At 33.0% G+C, this 24,384-nt stretch overlaps 1 protein-coding gene across 3 annotated transcripts in view; it reads left to right on the top strand.

The window, feature by feature from the left end:
• sowah (sosondowah) overlaps nucleotides 1-24,384 on the top strand; it is an 86,695-nt gene that overhangs the window by 39,763 nt on the left and 22,548 nt on the right. Inside the window, exon 7 of one of the 3 annotated variants that reach the window (XM_065358020.1) lies at nucleotides 981-1,025. The exons of the other annotated variants lie outside the window; for them this stretch is intronic. Within the exon in view, the coding sequence (XP_065214092.1) occupies nucleotides 981-1,010 (30 nt within the window). The 3' untranslated portion in view covers nucleotides 1,011-1,025. Of the gene's footprint in view, nucleotides 1-980; nucleotides 1,026-24,384 lie in introns of those variants that run through there. 3 annotated transcript variants of the gene reach the window in all.

Below are 24,384 nucleotides of genomic sequence, written 5' to 3'. Positions count from 1 at the left end.
ATGAAAAAATTTGCAGAAACTGTCTCGCCTAGAATAACAATTATAATATTAATATAATGATATCTTGATCAATATAATTCTAAACGTGTTGGTAGATATACTTACTTACATAGGTATTATATGTCTTGTTCCTCCTCTTTCCTTTTGCAAGGAACAAAAACCGCTGTCTGCAATTAATAAAATGGCAGAAGAAATGTTTCGAGAATTTTCATTACTTATCAATGGTTTCCAATAGATATTATCTGTAATTCGATATTTGTCGCCTGAGTGTATCGGTGCAAAATATTTATTGGATTTTTTTTGTCGACGATCTAATGGACGAGGTTTGCAGTAGATGTTTCTTTTTTATCTCGCTACGTTCGCATTTTCGTATTACTCATTAGTGTAATATTTTTTTGCAAGATGAACTTGCGATTTCAAAGGTCAACCTGGTTGAGCTGTAATCTGTTGTAGGACTTATTGCAAGTGCAAATAGCCTCGTTAAAGTTTATTTGCATTATTAATCGTGTGCGAAATTGACGCACCTGTAGTTTTGCTCTCTAATTGCTAGAATTGGTAAAATTCTCCAGCATTCGAATGATGAATCCGAAGAACATACAACTGAATGAATGAAACCGAAGGCGAAATGGTTGGAAGTGCATTTGAAAAGAGAGGAGGAGAGGAAAGTTCCCTTCTTTAGGAAAGGATTTTTTTATGACCTGATATTTTTTGAAAGGCACGATGAAACTGCTAAATCTTCAAAGGACATTACTCGTAGTCTTTGAAATAAGTATCCAACGGTTTCTGAAGCATACTCCCTTTTCCCGTTTAATCCCAATCAATAATTTTGAATTTGAGGGTTTTGATGATTTTAAAATACTTTTTATTTACGTTTAGATGAGTCCAAAGTTATCTAAATGTTCAGATTACTTTAAATGTGTATACTTAGGTTTCAGATTTATTTTTTAAATAATGTGTTCTATTTTGCTATTTTGTTTCAGGTGAGTACAGAATTTTCATCATCGGGGTAATGAGACATGGTAGTAAGTAAGTTAGTTATTACTTTTTTGTTTTTTGATTACTTCTTATCATCGATTGAATACCTAATGTAAGTTAATTTGGTTCATATCCTTTTCAAATGCCCTTGTCTCACTCTGAACATGAATACGTACCTACTTACTACCTATTTGAACCACGAGTTTTTATTCCGCCTTGAACAATTTTCAACAATGCATAAATAATTCGACAATTTTCGCAATTGAGGACCATGTTCTCATTTTTGTATGATGATTATTGCCTACCTGGAAAAATCGTCAAGAGAAAGTAACAATACTCGTTATGATTACCGCTGAATGATTATGAATTTTACTCATATACTGTACCAGTATAGATACGTATGATTTAAGTTCAAATGGTCTGCTGCTACTGTGTGGTTACTTTAAATTGGCTCCGTTTGTCTGCCAAGTCTCGGTAAATCTAGACAGCAATGGCAAATATAATATCGATAATTCATCCGAGTTCATCAAGTATCTAGGAAAAAAATCTGGTTTCATCACACGCGCGCATTAAATACAAATCAGCGGCTCGTTCCGCTTCTTTTTTTTTGTTTACATGATGAAAAAAAAAGAACAACACCAACTACATATTTACTGGTATCGAAAAACACCGTAGAAATTATGAACTATTATTTTAGTTTCAATTAATATTTCTGCAGTATGTCGTTTGATTCCCTCCCACAAATACGATACACATAAAATGTACGACTGGGTTGATGAATGTCCTCGATAAAATTCCTGCAGGTTATTTCTTTTACAATGGATGAACGGTTGTCAAAGTATGGGCTTGTTGATACACTGTACGTATGTTGTATGGGGATTGATGGACGGATAAAAAAAAATTCGCGTGTGTGTATATAATGTTGGTTACAGATAGATAAATGTGTAGTATGCTGTCAGGATGTGTATATGTGAGACACCAATCAAAATGTTGGTATGACTTAATTGAGCTGCATGTTGGGATATATGTACATACTACAATCTGCCTACCATACAGGGTGTCCCATCTAAATTTGCAATTAAATGTACATTAGGATGGAGTGGGGGGGGGATTAGCAGATTTTGACTCAAATTGGCGAGCTGAGCTAGAAGTGCTCAGAGTAGGATCATTTTTGAAAACCCATGTTTTTGAGGGATTCTACATAGGTGACATATTATCCAAAAATGGCAAAAATCATGTTTTTTTCTGCTTCAAAACTGAGCTTACTTTGAGGACACTGGACAGCTCCCTGTATAAACTAACGCTGTTATATAAAATTGTTTAATTGAACGATATCATGAATTGAATCCTCTCTCTACTCGCCATCCGTTCACATTCAAATCAAAAAAATAATGTATTATATATTTCAATTGGTAAAATTCGAATCTCACGAAGAAAATCAAGCCTACGAAAAAAAATTTCCTTCGTGCGAAAAATACTTTCTATCGTTTAGAAACCTGCTCGATTGTGATTCACGTTTATTCGTATTCATCGATAGTTTTTTGCATCGCGACAGCCACGACCCATATAAAATATTACGTACATGAGGACTGCGTCTACGGTGCAACCAGAACCTTATAGCCAAGCTACTCGTATAACGTACCTAAGGTGTAAATTCATCATACGACTCAGACGTGTACTATTATAATCGAACGATCTCAATGGCTGCAGACCTCTAACTATTATCTTAATTTGCTGCTGTTTGCGTATGTTCTTTTTTTTTTCATGCTCTCTGTTTCGATCCAAAGTAGCTTTTTTCTTCTCCTTGGGGATAGAGTATTCGCATATACCCGAAGCAAACCCATAAGAAGCTGAAATTCTTTTAATTCATGATGACCTCTTCTTTAGTAGCTGCGCGCGGAACAAACTCCCGCGAAACAGCGCGCAACGATTTGCAGATAATATCTTAAAGAACACGTCCGCCACTTCTACCAATTAATACCGGCAGTGATTCAGTAGTCACGTTTTGCCAGACAAGAATTATAGGCCATTTCTGATGAACTATGCAACCGAGGAACAGTTTTTTCTTACCCTTCTTCTCTCCCTCCCTTGTTGAACGGCGTTATAATGTCGCCACACCATCGTTTTTTGATCTTCGTATCAGCAGCAAAAATTACCAACTTAAATATCCTGCTGGCTGTAATCGTTCGTCAATCAATTTATTGTGTAGGTACATGACCGAAACTGAACAATAACGATCTGATAAAGCAAACTAAGGCGAAAGTCTATTTCGAGTAGATATGCATTAAGAAAAAAAAAATTCACCATAGATGAGCTTTGCTACCTGGTGGTAGATCATCTTAAGAGCTAATGTTTTTTTAATATCTTTATGATTTGGTCGGAATTACCGTTTTAATTATTTATAATAAGTAGTTCCGTAAATAGAGTTAAACGTTTCGTTCATTTTAAAGATATTGTTCTTTTGAGTTCGGTCAAAATTGAGATCTAAACGAGTCGTTATTTGGAACTCTTAATTTGATGGTTTAAGTACTACTTACTGCACACTGTATATATAGCCTCTTGCTTTCTTCTCCTCTTCTTTCATATCCATGATTTTTTTTCTCTTTGCGTCATGAAATGAGGAACATACCAACTGGTTCATTTCGTAAATTCTTGCAGGGCAAACAGCGAGCTTAATTTTAAGTTTTTTGCGCAACAGGGTTCATTCGTTGTTTATTTTTCATCCCAAAGAAACTCCATCTCAGGAAATAATTTGTTCAGTCCTGCTCTCTCTCTAAAACAAAAAACACAAAATTTTGACTGCTGAAGGGCATATAGATTCTCATGAGAGGGGAGGGGGATATTTTCGAAAAAAATCGTGGGGTTTCCGCTCTAGCCCTTACTCAACCTTTTTTGGAAAAATGTTTCAGTTCCAATTTTTTTCCTGTTATTTCACGTCGACCTACGCCATTACCGTCAGAATCCAAGACCACTTTTAGGGTTCTACTGGGTGATTGAAAATTTGAAAATCGCTGATTTCATGGAAAATTTTTGTTTTAAAAATATTTTTTTCTCAAACATTTTGCATTAATTTTTTCCAAAATATTGAAACATTCATCTTTTTTTAAACTTGGGGATATTTTGAAATATAGAACTGCTATTTTTCCAGTCATTGTTGTCAATTTCAAAAGGTCCGCTCAGTAGAACCCCAAAAGTGGTCTTGGATTTTGATGGAAATACTTTACGTCGACGGCTCGACGCAGAATCGGATCTGGGTTATTTTTTTTTCGAAACAGGTTGGGTAAGAGCTGGCGCGAAAAAAACACGTTTTTTTCGAAGATGGCCCCTCCTTGTGAACCCATGTCTCCTCTTTAGGAGCATTTTCGAACCTACAATTTTTTCCAAGTGATTTCCAACTCAAAATGAAGGTTTCGCTAAAATTTCATCAAAATCTTCTGACATTTTATTTTGTGATCCACGACCTTAATGTGCGTAATATTACCCGCTCTTTTGAATGATTTCTAAAAAAATACCTATCAATAATTTTAAAAATCAAAAAGCTTATCCTGGTACTTACTGAAAACTAAAATTTTTTCAAAATCTTGAAAACGGCAGCTCTTTTAAAAAATTCTTCTTTTGATGTTTTATTACCTATATACAAAAAAAAAAAAAAAAAAAAAAACCAGAAGAGCGAAGTATGTATGTACCTAATCAGTATTCAAAATACTGTGAGAATGCTGATCTTTTGGAATATGAAGTATTGAAATGTTGATCCTTTTTTTAGACTCGTTCGAACATCTGGTGATCGAACACTTTGACTAGATTGAAGGATCTTGAGGCCCATAAACTTGCTAGAGAAGTGAAAAGAGGAACAATAACATGGACTCCAATTTTATTTTTCTACCTCTGCTTATTTCGCGATTTAGAACTGCTTAAAAATTTGAAAATTTTCAAGAATATACCTGTCCCAGACTTAAAGTAAGATTTTTTGCAACAAAAAAAGTACCTACCTACATTTGAATTGAAATTTGTTTTCCTTATAGAGCTGCTGCAGTTTTAAGGATATTCAGTATTGTTGTAGAAGCTTTATTATTGTTCACTTCTCAGGAGTATATTTTGCTTGAATCTTTTGCAGGACAAAATTGTAATTATTTCTTGAAATTTTTCCAAAATTAGTGTCCCTTAAAATGTCTGGATAATTGCACCTTACTCAGAGCATTTTTCAGTTTCTCGTATCTTTTTCTACAGAAATCCAAAATATAAGATTGATGGGACATCCCGGAAGGTAGAACCGAAGGAATCACTTTAGAAGCGAATTTTCAAAGTAATTCTTTTACATAGGTACTCTGTGCGGCGGTAACCAGGAGACTTGAAGAACAAGCATTTTCACACCCGTTGCTGGGTATGAAAGCTTAATACAGCTTGTCGTTGTTGTCGTTTTTTCGTACATCATTCCCTACCCTTGTGTAACCGCAGTGGACAATGGTCCGGCACTTTGTTATGTCCCAATTTGTTGGTTGTCTTGTGCTTGTGGTACCGCTGACCAAAGAGACCCGGTACAAGACTTTTTCCACAATGTCGAGCGGAGGTTGAAGGTTGGCTTCTGAGGTTCATTATCTGTATGTAAAATCAAGAGTACAAAAAACAAATAATGCTTATAATATATTGTAAAGAGAAATAGGACGCTTAGCCACTGTTTATCTAGCCTCGAGGATCTTTAACTCATTGTTACGATGTCCAGCTTCTTTTATTTATTACTGCCCCGGTATAAACGATTAGTTTTGCAAAATAGATGCTTAACCGGCAAACACTGAGAATTAGGTCGATGACATCTTTATATAAAAAGCGAATCGCGTTCTTTCTCGATATACCAACGTAAATGCATCTTCGGTATTATAGCATCTCTCTCTCTGTGTACGCGGTTTTACGCGCATTTGCGAATCCTCTAGCTGATTCTTCATACTGGTATCTTAAAGCTTCATCTTATTCGATACGATTTTTTTCTCTTATTTTGCTTTCGGTTTTTTTCTTTTTCTTTTTTCGCGTTTACACGGGAGGATATCTTTATCGAGAAATGTTTATTTATAGCCAATTACTATCTTCCCAATTCTCTATAGTTAATTGTTCGTGTACACGGGAAGCGACATCGTGAAGATAACACGTGAACGAGCGCTCGCTCGCGTACATCTCGGTGCTAATTTTTAACGCCATTTCAGAGCGATTAAGCATGCTAAAAGCTTTACAAACAGCATGCTCATGTGTATACACAAGTACAAAATACTCGTAGTACCTATCTATCTACTATATCGTTGTAAATTATTGACATTTGATTCGTACTTCATAATTGTTTTTTTTTTAACAATGAATCTGCACAAATCAAGCATTGAGTAAAGTATACGTAGATTACTATGTACCTGTACCTACTAAGGCACATTGCCACTGAACTAGTACTGTAAATTATTGCGATTAGTACACGTTAACTGTACTGGTAATATTATTATCAGTTCGAAAACATTGCCTGGAAAATACACATTCTGCATATTTCGTTATACGTATATAGTTGAAAAATGAAAAAAAAAAGTTTTTCGTGCGGTCTACGACGCGGTGTTTTCTTTTTTTTTGCGGAAGCACGTAATCTTAAGAAATGAAAATAACTCGAAAACACGCGAAAACAACGCAGGTCTTTTTTTCTTTTTTCTTTTTAATCGTTAGCATGTTATTGAAGTTGTTTTTTTCGATATCACGCTTATGTTAATACATTGTCGTTATATTTATACCTTCCTTTACTAAATGCAATAAAATTCTTGCACCTATATTATTAGCAATAGTTGTTGTTCGGTCACCAGTGAAAAGAAGTAATAAACGATCGTCGGGAATTACGGTACATTTTATAAGTGAAACTCGTGCTCGTGTAGATTTTTTTTCTAACAAAGTGAAAATTAGCATAGCGGCGTTTATGTACCTCGTGTAGTACTAACAATTTTTATTAAAATGGTTGGAAAAAACTAACGTCTTTTGTCGCCGTTTTTGTCAGCCAGTTCGAAAGATTCAAGATTTAGTATAAGAAGAGAGGGGTGGATCTTTTTAGAAGTACCTACTTACATACTTACGAAAAATGTACTAGTTCAGTATTTTTCATTCTACTTACATAATGGCATTTTCAAATCCCTGAAGGTTTCAACTTTTTCGAATCTTGATGAGTTCAAATTGTAAAACTGATGATTGGAAGTGCATCATAAATGTCATTCATCCATGAAAAAAAAACTTGATGAATTAGCTCGTTATTCATACGACTTGAAATCGAAAAACTTTACGTACAAAGCCATTGATGTCAATATCTTTAGTTCTTTCATCATTTTCAATTTCATATTAACCTGTCTCGTATACTCTCTCTCTTTCCATCACTTTTTTGTGCTATTTTTATGACATAGTAAAATTATACCATATTATAAAAATGTGCTGTGCCATTTAAAAAAGAATTTAATGGTTGGATACCCTCTTATCATTTCACATTTTAAAATAGAATTAAATCGTGTCCTGAAAAAACTCATTTGAAAAAAAGTAGTGGGCCAGGTGTAGGATTTTCTGACGATTCTTCAAATATTTTTTCCTCAAAATGATTTGACAGCCCGGTCAAAAATCAAAAATTTTAGAAAAGTTTCAAAAAAGAGATGCGTTTTTTGATTCAGCTTCAGCTTTAAAAAATCGTATCAGAAACTATTTATTCAAAAAATTGTAAACATGTCTTAGATTTTGATGCAATTTGACGAGAAAGTTTATTTTGAGTGGTTGAAAATTTTGAGCCCTCTATAGATAAAAACTAGGGTCAATTGTTTTTTTTAAGTGTTTTTTTTGTTGCAATTTTTAGGTACTTATTGTTACTCGTATTATAAAAAAAATTGGGTTATTCCTCCCCTAAAAAGTGCGATTTGAGCTCGTGAACCTCCCATGGCCCATTGAATTTTAAATTCAACACCAATAATGTTTAGTCCTCTACGGCGATTGATTGAGATTGATGGAAAGAAAAATGTTGATTTCTATCAATTTCATTGCACTTTTCAACCATTATAACTATTTTTTTTGGGAAAAACAAATGCTGGATTCGTAAGTATTATCCATTAACTTCTCCTGTACAGAGCTCCAAGGTCCAAAAAATTTAATAGGTACGTGAAATGAAAAAGTTATTCAAAAATTATGAAATTAAGGGAGATTTTTTATTGGAGTGGGATTATTCACAGCAATGGGCAAATTTACATGTTTGTTTGTTTTTGTTTTTTTTGTTGCCAAAGTTTTTAAAAAAATGAAAAAATGTGAACTTTGCAACCTCAAAATCATTGGGAAGAAGACGTTTACCGAAGTACTTCTTTCAATGTGCTGAGAACGAATCCATGCATTAGTTTTTCCAAAATAGAATTTTTGATGAGAAATCAAAATGTAGTTGCGGTTTGTCAATTTTCAAGTAGATTGTAAAAGACTAAAAAATGGTATTGAATGTCAAAGTCAATGGGTCAGGAATATTCAAAAATTCAAATATCAATTTTTCGATGTGGAGGACGTGAGAGGGGGTTAATCTTATACGCGGGTAGCAGTTCCTAAAAATGGTGAAAAACTCGTGTTCATTACGTTACTCTGTCTTATTGCCATTAAAGTGGAATTTTTTTGACAATATTGACCAATTTTCTGCATAATTGCTCCGTAAAGGAGGTGAAAACCAGAAAAAAGCAACATATAAGTAATTCTATTGTTACAAGTTTAATGTATCTACATACCTTCGTTCTTAAAAACGTTTTCACCCAATGGGCAGGATTTACAAGAGGGAGGGTTACATAAAGGTCCTCGTACACCAAGCCTCATGGTTTTTCTGTGGAGCTTCAACTAAGAGCTTGCGTATTCATAAAATTCTATGGAGGCCTGTGTAGAAATATTGAACAAAATTGCAGTAAACTTTTATTGAAAAATGAGATTTTAGCCAGTTTGGAGCCTCTGAAACTGAAATGTTTAGCTTTAAAAATAAGAAGTTTTAAAGTGAATTTTAGCGATTTTCGAAAGTAGGTACCTACGTAAAATATCTTTGCATTCTTTTTTAGAAGGTGATTCTAAGTTAACCAACTATACATCTTCAAAGGCTACTCCCTCTTAGCAAAATAACCTATATTATTACTTTCCCATTCATGAAATCATGATCCATCCAAAATGAATGCATTTTTATGCATGTGTGGTGTAGATTCGAGTAAACAAAAATATATACGAATGCGTATATTTAAATTACCATTCATCAAGGATCCTGTAGTACTATATGTTAAGAGTTTGGGTACATCTGTAAGTAGTATTATCGTCAAAGCAATCGCGCTCCAGAATTTAACACGAACATGTGTTACTTATGTTAAAGGCTTCTGGTATAATTTTTTAACGCTTGTTCTACACGAGTTATTAGAAAATAAGATACTTCTATCTTAATTATTTATACCCATACAAAAAAAATAAAGGTAGCAGTTCAATTGATTATTTTAATAACAAATGATCAACGATAGGTACATTACAATTTACAAATATGCCATAATTTATGGTAGGTACGTTGAAAAATTCGTTTGAAAACGATGTTGTTATAGCTTGTTGAAACATTGGTAAGTAATCACAATGAGTAGCGGACTTACTTAGCCTATGGCTTCGTGTACGCGTATGGTGAATTATTTTGTAATCGATATATGCGAGAGATGGTAGTTACAACTGGAATGCATTTATCTACCTGTAACTATAGGAGTATAACGAACGGTTGAAAAAAGAAATACACTTAATAATATTTTTATTAATGATGAAAATATCTTCCTACGTGGATATACATTTGAATGCATATGATGAAACGTTGAAACCGATTTATGACATCGAATTAATAATGACGATCGTGGTAGGAAGTCGTGTACCTTCCTGGTGTGGTTTTTTAGACCAATTTTTTTTGCCGAAGGGGTTATAATTTTTAGTATAAATTGAGCATGTGTGTTGATATAAAAAAGTCAATGGTGGTCCATATAATTAATACGATTTTGTTTCGAGAAAATTGTTGATTAGTAAGATGGCGAGTACACTTGTTTTCCGCGATACAATTGTAATTTTAAATAGATTTCAATATATGTACTCGTAGTATTCTATGAGAGGTAGCCTCACGAACAAATATTCATTCCTTGGCCGTATAATGACTTTTGGATAATACTTTTACCGACTTTGCCGTGAAACGGAAAAGTAAGGTATTGTATTTGTCATGATGGTTGAGGATTTGGCTGGGGGTGGGTTTTCTTGACGTTTTGGAGTGTGCTGATCACGATAAGACATATGGCGCAAAACGAGATAAGTTTATATATATATATATATATTTATTTATATATCAATTTATGTATAAATTTGTGTCACGCTGAACTCAAAAGCTCCGAACTTTAAGTCGAAACTGATGATGGCAAAATATTGCTTTGATACTGAACTAGAGAAATTTTTAATTTGGTCGAAATCGGTTCAGCCGTTTACGAGATATGAACGTTTAAGTGTGTTTCAACGTTATGGATAAGCAGAAATTTGTGTAAACCCTTATATCTCGCAAACGGCTCACCCCCAACAAACAGATGGGGTGGTTAGGGTGTGTAGGTTGCAGATTGGTACGCCGAAGGTCGGGTGTTCGAATCCCGCGCGAGTCAAGAGGAGAAAATTTTTTGTTGATTTTTTTGTTAATTTTTTTGTTAATTTTATCCGTCCAAAATTTTTTTGCCATAAAAAATCAAAATTTTTCAAAAATTTCTAGTGTAATTTTTGTTTTAACAAAAAACATTAAGTTTTTGGTAAATAGCCAGTAAATTTTGATAATTTTTTTTTTTTGTTAATTAATAGTAATTTTTAGTAAATAAAATGATTAGTTATTTTTGGTGAATTACTCGTAATTAAAGTTGGTCGAAAATTTTGGTAAATTGCTTGGGTAATTTTTGGTAAATTGGTAAAGTTTGGTAAATTGGTAAAAACCTTTGACAGTAAATTACTGGGGTAATTAAAATTCGGTAAAAAAAATTGGTAAATTAGTGAGGAAATGTTTCGTAAATTACTGAGGTGAATGTTGGTAAATTGCTGGGGTAATTTTTGGTAAAATGGAAAATTGGTAAATTAATGGGTAATGTCTGGTAAATTACTGAGGTAAATGTTAGTAAATTGCTGGGGTAATTTTTGGTAAATTCGTAAATTTTGGTAAAGTGATAAATTTTGGTAAATTGATAAATTTGGGTAAATTCGTAAATTTTGGTAAATCGGTAAATTTTTGTAAATTGTTAAATTTTGGTAAATTGGTAAAATTTAGTACATTGGTAAATTTTGGTAAATTGGTAAATTTTGGTAAAATGGTAAATTTTGGTAAATTGATAAATTTTGATAAATTCGTAAATTTTAGTAAATTGGTAAATTTTGGTAAATCGGTAAATTTTGGTAAATTGGTAAATAATTGGTAAATTTTGGTAAATTGGTAAATTTCAGTAAATAGCTAAATTTCAATTCTGGATAAAAATTAAGCCATTAAAAACCTCTAAATTTTGGTAAATCGGTAAATTTAGGTGAATTGGTAAATTTTGGTAAATAGGTAAATTTTGGTAAATTGGTAAATTTGGGTAAATTGGTAAATTTTGGTAAATCGGTAAATTTTGGTAAATTGGTAATTGGTAAATTGGTAATTGGTAAATTTTGGTAAATCGGTAAATTTTGGTAAATCGGTAAATTTTGGTAAATTGGTAAATTTCGGTAAATTGGTAAATTGGTAAATTTCGGTAAATAGGTAAGTAAATTGGTAAATTTTGGTAAATTGGTAAATTTTGGTAAATAGATAAATTTCGGTAAATTGGTAAATTTTGGTAATAATTTTGTTTTTTGTCAACAATTTTCCTGATATATTATTCCACTTGTAATATGACGGTTACGTCTTCATAAGTACGCTAATTTTTATTTGAAAATCAATTTCATAAAAGTGTAATATGATGGCTACTTATGATTGACTATTTTATTTTGTCGATGTTTTCGACTTTTCGTATTCATTAAATCGGTAAATTTGGGTACTTCCGCGCATTTTGATAAATTGGTAAATTTTTAAGTAATGTCTGGTAAATTACTGAGATAAATGTTGGTAAATTACTGGGGTATATTTAGAGCAAAGTCGGTTGATCTTGCGAACTGCGCAAGATGTTTTTTTCCCTCTGCTTTATCTTTAATTGGAATATACTTGAACCGATTAAAAAGAATAATTAAACCGCTATACCAATCGATGATTAAATTCGAAATAGTAATTCGTTTTAAAATTTATAGCCGGCGTTAGAAGCTACCAGCGAACCGTAAAACAAGTAACGTGTTCTTAAAATGTAGACGAACCGATAAACCCTTTTCCTCACGTTGACGTGCCAAGTTGTGGTAAAAATTATGATTCTCGGATTCCGATTCTCGAGTATGGTTTTTTTTTCAATCTCTTCTTCTCGTATGCTCGTATTCCCTTTCTATAAAACCTCAACTAGCCGTAGGGAAACGATTGAAAGAATTAATCGAACGTTTTTTTCTTTTTTTTTTTTCAATTAGACTCTTGAATAGCGTATTTATGTGTCACTGCAAGTCATCCGAAAGTAATTTAGATGTGTTTAGCAGTGTTCGAAGAGATTCGCTTATTTTGGTAAATGAAATATTTCATTTGGTGTAGACTATAGGTTTAGTATTGGATATTCGAATGGGCGATGGCGATAATTTGTGGAATACTTTATGGTGGCATGTTGAAGCGGACATGTTTGAGGGTTTGTTTCTCACCGATGGTTTATAGGAGGTTTGCTGCAGTGTTTGAATTCGTAGGAAATTAATTAGGTGGTTGTGTTGGGTTTTTGCATTCATTTATATCGATAAATGCCTATAAGTACCTATCACTGAAAGAAAAAAAGTTGGAATAGTTCTGAAAATTAGGGGAATCATTCCTCAACTGTTGAGTAAAAAGGCGACGGCTACAAGATTGCATAACTGTTCCTTCAAAAATGGATGAAACAGTGCATTTCATATTGAGTAATGAATACATAACAACTCAGTACACTGAGAAAAATGATTTGGTAATGGTTACATGAAAAACTCGGCAACTGTTCCCAAACGTTCAGGAACCATTCCCAACTTGATTTTCAGCTGGTACTGAGTTACTTGGTAGTCTTTACAAAATATAAGGTAAACGTTCTTTTATTACCAAAAATACAATTTTCAAAATTCAAAAAATTGGGGTAGGCATTCACGAATTTAGATTTTTATTTCATTTTTGATATCTACTCATCAGAAGGTATTTTTCACATTTTACAAATCCTACTAAAATTCCTAGGCCTAACTGGGACTCGAACCTGCGACCTCTCGATCCTAACTACCTAACCCTAACTGTATGGCTATGAGTACTGTATAAAGGATAGGGCATTTTAAAAGAATATGTGTATTATTAATTGAAGTACCCACAACATTTGTCAGAGTTGGTTGGATATCAGTTGAAGGTTTTACTACTTTTTAAAAATGATTTAGTATAAAATTTGAATTTTTCAGATCAAAATTGTTCCTACATTTTTTAGATTTTCAGATCAAATTGTTCTTACATTTTTTAGATTATGATTTTTTTTGAAAGTTTTTCTTCTGTTTTACACAGATCCAAAGCTTTTCCTCTTCATTTGAAGCATCTACTTGAACAAATTTGCCACCAGAATTTTTCTAAGGAAAGATAAGACAATTTTTTGAACATGAATTCTTCAAAAGTTAATCAAATTTCCTGAAAATTGCTCATAAATTGTATCATTCGAAGTTCTATTCTTCTTTAAGAAGTTTTGATAAGCAAAGTGAGCTTTTTATTGGAATCATTTTAAAGTTTAAATGGAAAGAAAAAAACAAAATATGCCTAAATTCTAGCTTTAATTCACTATAATTATGTACCCGCACTTCAAGTATCACGTTGTACACAGTAGGAAAATGCTCATTATAGTTCATCACATTGTCACAAATTCTAATCTCTAACATTTTGGTATTCCTCAGAATTGTGTTATCACCACACATGCACAATGAAACAATTTCTCATTTGTTACACATTACAGGATACTCAGGAACAAGTACTGAATAAATTTAAATCATTACACTGGAGTGTGTTGAAACTGTTACTTTTCGTTTTCAGTGCTTATTAAAACTGTTCTTGTTAATAGTTACTGAATAACTCAGTAATGATTGCAAGATACTCAGTAATGATTACTGTTTTGCAATCATTACTGAACTGTGCGGTAAAGAGTACCATTTATCTAGGAACAGTTCCCAAAATGTTCAGTAAATTGAAATTATTGAGGGAGAATACCAGTATTATGAAATGGTTACCAAACATTCGGTAATTATTCCTGATCGTTCAAGAACAGTTACTGACTTTTTACACTCATTTCTCTCAGTGTACAGTAAGTATTCATCACGATATTCGAGACGAATTATTAAATTTTTCAAATGCTTAAAAAACGTTTGAAATATTTTTTAAACTCTTTCCTACAATTTAAATCTGAATTTTGGATATTTCGTTGAATGTGATATGTTTGTTACGATACCTATATATCGGTTTACCTAACTTGAACAAAATGACCACCCATGTTCCATACTCTGTACCCCAATAAGCATCCACCTACTTAGCCCACCCATTCACGGATTACCTGTGACATCTGTCAACATTTTTCTCGCATATCGCAGTATGTATTCATAATTTGTCGTTAATTCATTTCTGTTTTCTTCAAAACACTCAAAACAGCTGGAAAGTTCTAATTCGAAAAAAAGTTGATTTAAATTCATCTGCAAGGTGTAGTAATATTTTTTTCATTCATTGTGATTTATGAACCTACACAATACCAGTGCTTGGCATTTTTTACTTCCCAATTCTAAAATTTCAACAAATTGAGGGGTTTGCTTTGAATGTGGGTATTTTTCTGATCAGAAATTGAACATTTACGAATAGAAATGTTGAAAATTTAAAGATAGCCCGAATTTTTTCAAAATTATATGAAGAATTTTTATCAAAATTGGAATTTTTACGAGTTATAGACCTACTGTCTTGATTGAAATTAGATCGACAAACTTTGTAATGTTTGCGGTTGAAATTTCATCCAATTTAGGCATTTATTATTATGATTATGAATATGTATTTAATTTGTTGAAAAATTCAATTTGGTTGTTTCGAGTTGTTAATCCATTTAAACCAACCTATGGTAAGTATACATACATGTAAAGCTTTCATTCAGAACATCTTTCCATTGATTAAAATGAAAATACTCGTACTCGTTAATCTTCTTCGATTAACCACTCACGCCCTCCTGCTGCGAATGGATGAATAACTAATTATTTTAAAGGTTAGTCGTGTTAATGGTTAATAAACTGTGAATCGAATCCCAAAAATGACCATTTAAGGTCGTAGTACACATAAGCCTATGCAGATGCACGGATGTCTGATACATCTGGTGCATACCTACATAGAGGAATATTATATGTACATATGAACAAATTGACAAACTTTTAGGATGCAAAATTACTTGAAAAAAAAAAAAAATGAATAAATACGTATCTACATAATTAAAACTCAAAATTTCGTAAATTATAGATAGTATACTTACTGTAGTTTTATGAAAAAATTTGTCCTTTTATTTTGTTTTAAATTCGTCATACGTAGGTAAATCAACCCGAAAAAAATGTTTTCATCCTGAATTTAAGTTGATTTTTCGCGCACAGTCGACCCTTCCTCTTTTCCCTGAATCAATTGAGTTCATTTCTGAGCAAATCTGGAGCCTCTGACAAGAATTGTATTTTCTCCAGTGCTTTGAAACTGCTCCAGAAGGCTTTGTAATCAACTCCGATTTTGCTGAAGTTTCCAATTCGGCTCAAAATTTGTTTCAGTCAATGAGAAGGTGAAGTAGAGGAGGTATTTACTCTTTTGGTGAAAAAAATTGATGCAAATGAGAGGATGTTCTCTCCGTTTTCAAAAATTCTTCAAAAAATAGAGAAATCACCTTTGACAGCTCAAATTCTTGTTCTGAAACGTAAATAACATTAACTTTCAATGAGCCAAATTTTAGCTCGATCGAAATATTTTTTCTTAATACCTATTGGAGGAAAGAAAGCATGATGAGGCCGAAAAACGTCTCCCATTGGACCGATTTTACTCAATTTTTCCAAAACGTTTCTTACGACTAATATAATGTTATGAAATTTTAGGTATAGGCAGCTAAGTCCAAAAATTGTAATATTTATTTAAAGCTGAAAAATCAAAATAGATACTTTTTTTCGCGGTTTTAGGAAAAATTTGAATTTTATGCAGTTTGGTGGAAAAATTTCAAAAGCTTATAAAAGAATTGAAATATTCTCAATCGGAAGAAAAGAGGAGAGGCGAAGGAAGGGAAGTTGCAATGTATGTAGGTACTAAAAAAATTTGATCATACTTTTTGATTTCTTTGCAAGTTTAAAATTATGAATTTTTCAACTGCCCGTTTGAATTAAAATCACACTTAATGGCTACCATTCCCCTACTCCTTCCCTCCCTCTAAGACATGGTCTCGCTGAATCGAGCAGCCTGAGTGAAGTGAGGGTGCGAACCAGGGTTTGACTAGTATGTCTCAAAAATAATTTTATTTACGTTAAGTGAGGTCTTCGTGTATATTTTCTAAATTTGTATTTTGAATTATTCATCACATGTAAAATTGTAAACTGTTTTTTTTTTCTACTGAATGAGTCGAATTTTTCGTAAGATGCAAAAGAAAACCCGGTGGCATTGCACTTTGTGTGCGGCATTTGCATCGTTCTCTTTGATATACTCCATACTCTTCATTAAGGTAACATGCCCATAAGAAGACGATGATGATGATGTGCAATAGAGTAATTGTAGAAGAACCTTATAGAAGAAACACGGGCTCATCGTTGGATGGGAGGAGGGGAAATCGGGTATCGTACATTCGATGAATGGAGATTTTTACACGCGAACAGAAGTCGCGCTTTTAAATGTATATAAATCGGCGAAAGCAAACCGCTCATGTAGCAAGGAGGCACTTATATGAGGTGTGTTTCGAATGAGAAATAACATAAGGCGAAGCTTCGATGGCTGGCCTGAGAGTGCAGCATATATGTACATATAGAAGACTCGGTCTCGAGATCTTCGGATCTGTCTAATAAAAAGTAAAATACCGGTATAATTAATTAATTGACGCAATAAAAAACAAAGGCACGCAAATAGGGTGGTATAAAGTTGGCAGGATTGATTGGGTCGACTAAACTTATAAGTTGGATGGGACATAATGGGAAGTTGAGAGGCCCGCGGATATGTAGTATGTTTGTGGTCGAACGTTTCCCTGCGACAAGCAAAAGCACTTATCTCGGTACCTGTTTAAATACACCTTATAATCTATGATCGTTTTTAAGTCGAAGAATGTATTCGATAGGTGGCTTTAGGTGTTAACCATATCGTATCTACGGACTTAAACTTCTCCCTTGTTTTACTCTCAAAGGTATTCGCCGCATGCAGATATTTTTTTCAATTGTTAATTATGTGGTATTCTGTTATTTTTTGCAAGAATTTTACCAACCGAGCGATCGCTCGATTGTTCAATAAACCAATGTACTTGCGACGTGTTTGAAATGTCGAGAAATTTTTCAAATACTTAGCCATACAGTGCGCGGTTTGCCTGACTCGTCTAATTTTTTATTACATATTCGTTGAATTTTTTTCAATTTTCAATTAATGGTAATTAATAATCGTGGCTTGATTGAAAAAGATCATTGACTGTGTGTATCCGTTTATCGAATCGCGTATATGCAAATTGATATTTTGTAAATTTTCCATCATCGTAAAACGTTTGTTTTTCGGATCAACTGCAATGCATAGATATTTAGGTACCTATACGAAGTAAATCTATAAAAGTAAATCCAGTCTTTATCATTTCTTCGGTATCGATACGTAGACAGTTTTGTTAGTTTTATTTCATTATTTTTGTTATTTTATTGTTTCAGTTGGTTTCTTTTCGTTTTTTTTTTCAATCGGTTTTTTTTTCTTTCGATGTCTTGTTCTTAATTCGTTTTTATACGACGACCGTGTCTGTTTAAAACAACTATTCGTATTAATAATATTCACGATTAGAGTTAAACGGTACAAGAGATATATCTCGTTGACTTTTATACAAGGCGTTTAAAAAGTTTTTTATTTATTCATTTATTTATTATTCATTTACGTATGCGCCTTTCCGCACGTACTTATTACAATGTTTCGCGTTCATATACTCGAACAAAATATATAAAAGAAAGAAAGGCAAAACCACCGTCCATGTCGAGCAGTCGTATAGTCGTCGTCGCGTCCAAAGAGTATTCTTATGTTACGATCGCTTTCGACAAGTAATTTTCAATGTTGTTTAATTAAACGAATCGTGTTCGTAATAATTAAACATAATACGATCTTATTTTAGTCAAATGGTCATATGTCGTGTAATCGAGTAATTTCACTTTTAATTATTGTTATTGCGGCCTCACGATGTGTATTGTGTCGGGGCAAAATGTACCTAGGTGCGGGACGGAGGTGCAACGTTTTGATTAAAATCAACCTAAATGCTCTGGTGGGTGGGTCTAGATTGGAAGTGGAATACGTTATCGTATCGGAATTTCTATGTTGTACTAGTGAAATATTTGTAAAAAATGCTAAACAGTGAGGTCTTTATGAATGAGAAGTTTATAAACACGTACTTGAGTAGATTATGCGAGAAGGAAAAAAACCGTATTTTGGAATAAAAGTTGTTTAGGATAATTTTATGAGTATGTACCTACTTGGTGCTTACAAATTCATTTTTTTTACGGTGAAAATCGATCCGGTCTCGCATTTAGTACTATTGCCCCGAATCGTCAAATCTTTACTTAGGTAGGTACCATGTTTCCTGAATTCAATTTTCCCATTGAAAATGCATCGTTTTCAAATTTGGAAAGAGAGCTTGTGGATAATATATTCGCTTCGATTTTGACAAACCTTTACAACCTTTTCACAACGATTGAGCTATAATTTGGTTCACTGAAAGAGCACGTCACTCACACCTCAGAACCAAATTTCTAGCTGTGGAAGCTGATTTTCCGATTTTTGATAAATTTTTAAAAAGGCGGATATAGTTTAATTGGTAGGTAGATAAATATTAATTGTCTACAAAAAAAAAGTAAATTTAGAGATGAAAATCTGAAGATTGGTTTTTGTACCTACTAATGTCGACCCCCCCCCACCCCCAATTCGATCATCCCGATTTTCGAGCTGATCTAGAGCCTCCAGAAAAAGTTGCTCTGATGATCTCTATGCTATAATAATACATATTGCCACTTTGCCACTCTGCCACAGTGACAGAAATGTGACGCATCACAATCGTGATTCATCTTTCTCTTCACACTTTTCTGAAACAGTTTTGTGACAAAAATTTGACGAAATATTTATGACGCTCTGATGGATTGAAATTTCTGTCACATTGTCACATTGCCAGCGTCACATTTCTCATGTCATAAACATGTCACCCTTTGAAAATCGAATAAATCGGTTTTATCCGAGGCAGATGTAAAAAAAATCATTGCAGGGGCCAAAAAATGAAATCTGAAAGCTAGAAATCTCGATTTCCTTACTTTATAAATACCTATAATTTTCCTATATTTTTTCCACCTCATGATGAACGTTTTCCAATTAGTACTTGTTAGTATTATTTTTTTCAGTTTTCATTTTTGAAATTGTTATTTGAAAAAGTCGCAGCTATTAACTCTCGGATACATATGTACAAGGTGTCTCACAGGTCAATCCTACTAGTCCTACTTTTCAACAATTTTATCCAAAAGTCCTACTTTTTTCCCAAAGACTTTCAAATCTCTCATTTTCCCCCTTTTTCTGGAGGTTTGAACTTTTGTATAGAAAAGGGCTCATTTCTCGACTTTTTTAGAGCTTTTGCCCTCGCTTCATTCGGGCTATTTTCTCTTCTTTTACCGCGTAGGAAACTTATTATTCAAATTCAAGAAATATTCAAAGTTTGAATCATAAAAATAAGCTCTTCCCTCCATAAAGAAACTTTTTGTTTTTTACTTCTCAAAACATGATTGAATTTTTGAACGCTTTTGGCCTCGTTCCACTCGGGCTTGTTTGCTTTTCTTTTTCAAGTTTGATTTTTTTTTAAAATAATCATCATTCGAATTTTAAAATTTTGAAACAAAAATAATAAACTTCTTCATATATGTATCACAGAAGAAAACATCGTTTTCATATGTACCTTTCAAAATACTGATTTCCGAGAGCTTTTGCCCTCGTTTCGCTCGGGTCTGTTTGCAACTTTTCTTTTTCAATTTTTGATTTTTCAAAAAGAAAAAATGTCATTCGAATTCTATCGTTTTTATGCCTCCTGGAATACTAATTTTCAAGAGTTTTTGTCCTCGATTTGCTCAGGCCCATTTTCTTTTCTTTTTCCATTTTCAATTGTTCAACAAAAAATATCTTATCGAATTTTAAAATTTTGAAGCAAGTTATAATATGAAATATTTATAATCGAATTTGGAGAATCCGAGTTGAATTTGATTTTAAGCAAACATGATGTGATACGTTTATTTTCAAAAAATCTTCACCAATAACTTCAAGTTTTGTTTTTATATGTACATATTTAATTTTTAGTTCCTAAAGGTACGTGATGTGATATTCATCAATTTTTTAAACTGATCGTTTATTTTTAAAAATTCATCACCAATAAGTTTAAGGTTCGCTCAACTTGATGAGCAAAAAGTTCAAAGGTGAAAATAAAACGAAAAATTGTAGTGAAACGTTACATTTTTGGCCTCTACTTCTTTAAATGAAATCATAAGGTGTTTGACGACATCAGAAAAGCAAACATTTTTTACAAAAATTTGGCTGAAAGTCCTGCTAAACGTCCAAGGCTACTTTTTCATTTTGAAATTTTATTAAACACCCTGTTAATAGGTTCCGTTCTCTAACCCCTCTTTTACCTATGTACCTCTTTCCTCATTATCTAATGTTTAAATTTTTATCATTGGAGATTCAATAAACCAAAGGATTTTCAACCCCATCCCGAGGGGAAAATTGCAGCAGGAAGAGTAAAAATTTCAAATTTCAAATCTTAAACTTCGATTCTTCAAATTAAAGCGGCATCGGCACTACTTTTTCTATGATTTCAATTCAAATTAAATTTTCCTCAAATTTTCCGCAACAATTCTTTTCCAATATTCTTCATTTTATTCTCTTTTCGAAGGATCGTTATTCTTGGGAATTTTTCTTTTAATACAATTTTTCAAATTTGAAGATCAGTTTGTCAACTTTTAGGATGCGGTAAGAACCCTCTTCCTCCACCCCATCTCTCTTTTCCTTTCCAAAACCCTTCGGTCTTTCTTGTAGCATGTGCGTATAGTCAAAACTAAGTGGCTGTTATCTTTTTTGTTACCCTATAAAAAAAAGACCTACCAAACTAGTACCAAAATAAAAATTCAATCAGATTATTGCAATATTCTAGTACAACTAGACAAATGAGGAAAATCATCGTCAAATGAAAGTGCCACACTCGAGTACAATTTACAACGTAGTAGGTTGAACAGAATACTCGACATTTTTAAAATATATGTTTGATCTAATGGTACGCGTATTTGGTATGATGATTTAGGTATCTTGAAACTTTTTCAAGCTGATCGTCGTGCTACTAAAGCAACGTTTACTTTTGGTGAATGGAATTACAAAAAAGTTTGTTTATCTTTATAAGTAGGTAGGTACTTGATGCAATTGTTTTTTGATACTTTTTTCGCTTCTGTTGCTCTAATCGTACTTGTTGATCGCGACGAATAAAAAAAAACTTCGCTGCTAATGCGGTTGTTATTTTTTTATACGATTTTTTTCTGACTCATTACACGATATTTTAAAATTTCATTTATGGTATCTATCATCTTACATAGTAAGCGAGCCTATAAGTGTATTTTGAGTGGTACAATAACGAGACGAGCAAGGAAAAAAAATGCGGAAAAAAAATATATAGAAACTGTACGCAAAAAATAACCAGATATAAAGTAAACTTACCTATGTATAGTATAGAGTATAGATATATAAATGAAGAATTATGTATTAGACTCGGTTATAGATTTTTCGTATCATTGATAGACGACGCGAGGCGTTTTACATGTAGCTCACGTATCGAATATGTTTTTAAACGTCGATTGTAATTTGTAACATGGTATCGACCCAGTTTAATACAAAATATTCATTAAAAACGTTGTAATCGCTCGATATTATATGGTTACAAACGAGATATTAAACATAGGCCTCGACGGAGGGTAAAAAAGCGAGATTTTCGTAAATGTTTACAATTATCAATGTACACTACGTATAATTAGCGGTTATAACGAGGCTTAGGAGTATGTAGATAGAAGATGGTCAGTGGGCATATTTCGGAATAAGTATTAGTTTATGTAGCTAGGTTTTTATGTAGTTTTAATTAAATTGATACTTTGTGGCAAATTCGTGTTTTTACTACTGCTTTTTTTTTTTGAAAATTCAACATAGTATAGGCTATGTAATTATTACCGGACGCGTTTTTACGTATTTTAGGCATTCAAAAGAGGTTTCAAGTTCGTACATAGGGTCTCTCTCTTCGTGGATGGTGGTGTTTAGTATGATTACTGTGATTAAGATGTTTTATTGATTTCATCATTGATACGAAAATAATTGGTGTAAATTTTTAGCGTATCAAACGTTTTGTTATCGTAATAAACAGCACACGTTGCGTTGGTCAATACAGGGCGTTTCGAAATTAAATTACGAATTTGTTTTGGTGTAGGCCTTCACGTGTTCTAATACAAAGTCGGTTCCTTGGATTTTTACATTTTTTTTTAAAAGGATATAGTATTTTTTGAGGCCGTCCATTCGACTTAAAGCTTTCAATTTTTGTATTTGTAATGAAAAGTTGAGCTTTTTCACTTTGAAAGTTCAGTTTTGAGCTTTTGAAATTTTAATTATACTATATGAAATCTCAACTAGACTTGAATTGATAAGCCTTCAGCATTTGGCTGTTTTGCCAAAAATCGCAAATGCGTGATTTGTAAAAAAAAAAAAAAAAAAATGTAAGAAATGGGGAATTGGACTTTATATTTGATGCGAGTTGCATAGAATAAGTCTCCTTTTATTTTTTCTTCCAGGTGAAATTGCAGTATGCACATTCACAACATTTCAAAGAAGTTAATTTGACAAATTTGATTAATTCTCGAACATTAAATCCCATACCTATAATCGTACCCTAATTAGTGTTCGTGATGGGCTCTCTTCAGAGGCTTGAAGGTGAATAACGAAACGCCCTTCTCAATAGGTGATCCTCAACACCTCGATTTTTCTTACCAGATTGGTACCTTGAGAAATTACGCATTTTCGAGTAACCCTTTTTCTCATAGTGAAGTATATTCAACCATAAGCGTTTATACGTGTATAATTTTTCATACCATAAACAGATCTGGAGCCAGCCGGTAGCATCTTTCTCTATCCCTCTTGTTGTTAAACAAACGCACCAAACAAGAATAAAATACAGAGAACTAGACGAAGTAGGAGAAAAAAAACTCCACCGTGGATTATTAGTTTCTTAATGAGGTCGAAAGTTTTACTTGTTAAATATGGAGTATAAGAAATTGCAGCAGATGTAAAAGAAGTAAAGAACAAGCGTAGAACTTGGAAAGCTCTTGTACGTTACTTTTATAGCGTTGTCTTTAATAATAAGGGAGTATGTTTTCGCTACCGTCACGACGTAGAAAGGCAGACGAGTGCCGGTACGAATGTCAGGGTTTACATTGTGTAGTCATAACTGCGGGGGATGTTCTTAACAAGTTGGTTGTTAGTAAAAGTTTCCGGCGCTTTTATGTTTTATTAAAGCCATACCCGCTTAAATACGTTAAGGCAACCTTGTAGATTCATCGCTGATGGCTTCCAGCTCAGTTATTATTATTTTACCTCCTATTCCATTTTACCTTTGTTCTACTTTTCGTACGCTATATATACGTTTTCGTTGTACGACGCTTCAATAAAAGCATGCCCCAAAAGTTTGGGGAGCTTTCACGTTTAAACGGATAATAATAATTACGAAAGGCCGACCGTTCTCCATTACGTAGGTCTAGGTATACGCACTTGCTTTTATTATTCTACCTAACGATATTTCTCTACGATATTTCAATGTGCGCGTCTCACTAATACTGCTCGAAGAAATTCCACCTACTACGAATTCAACATACTACAATTCGGTACATCGTACAACACCCCTAATCATATAAGCAAAAAAGGCCATATTTTTAGAAATATCGCTATAATGTCCTCGCAGGTATCATTATTTTTGCTATTTTTATCCTACAGAAGTACCATACCTATAAGGTATCTTG

The sequence above is a fragment of the Planococcus citri genome, chromosome 3 (assembly GCF_950023065.1).
Source record: "Planococcus citri chromosome 3, ihPlaCitr1.1, whole genome shotgun sequence".
NCBI lineage: Eukaryota > Metazoa > Arthropoda > Insecta > Hemiptera > Pseudococcidae > Planococcus > Planococcus citri.
This window is presented reverse-complemented; position numbering and strand designations above follow the sequence as displayed.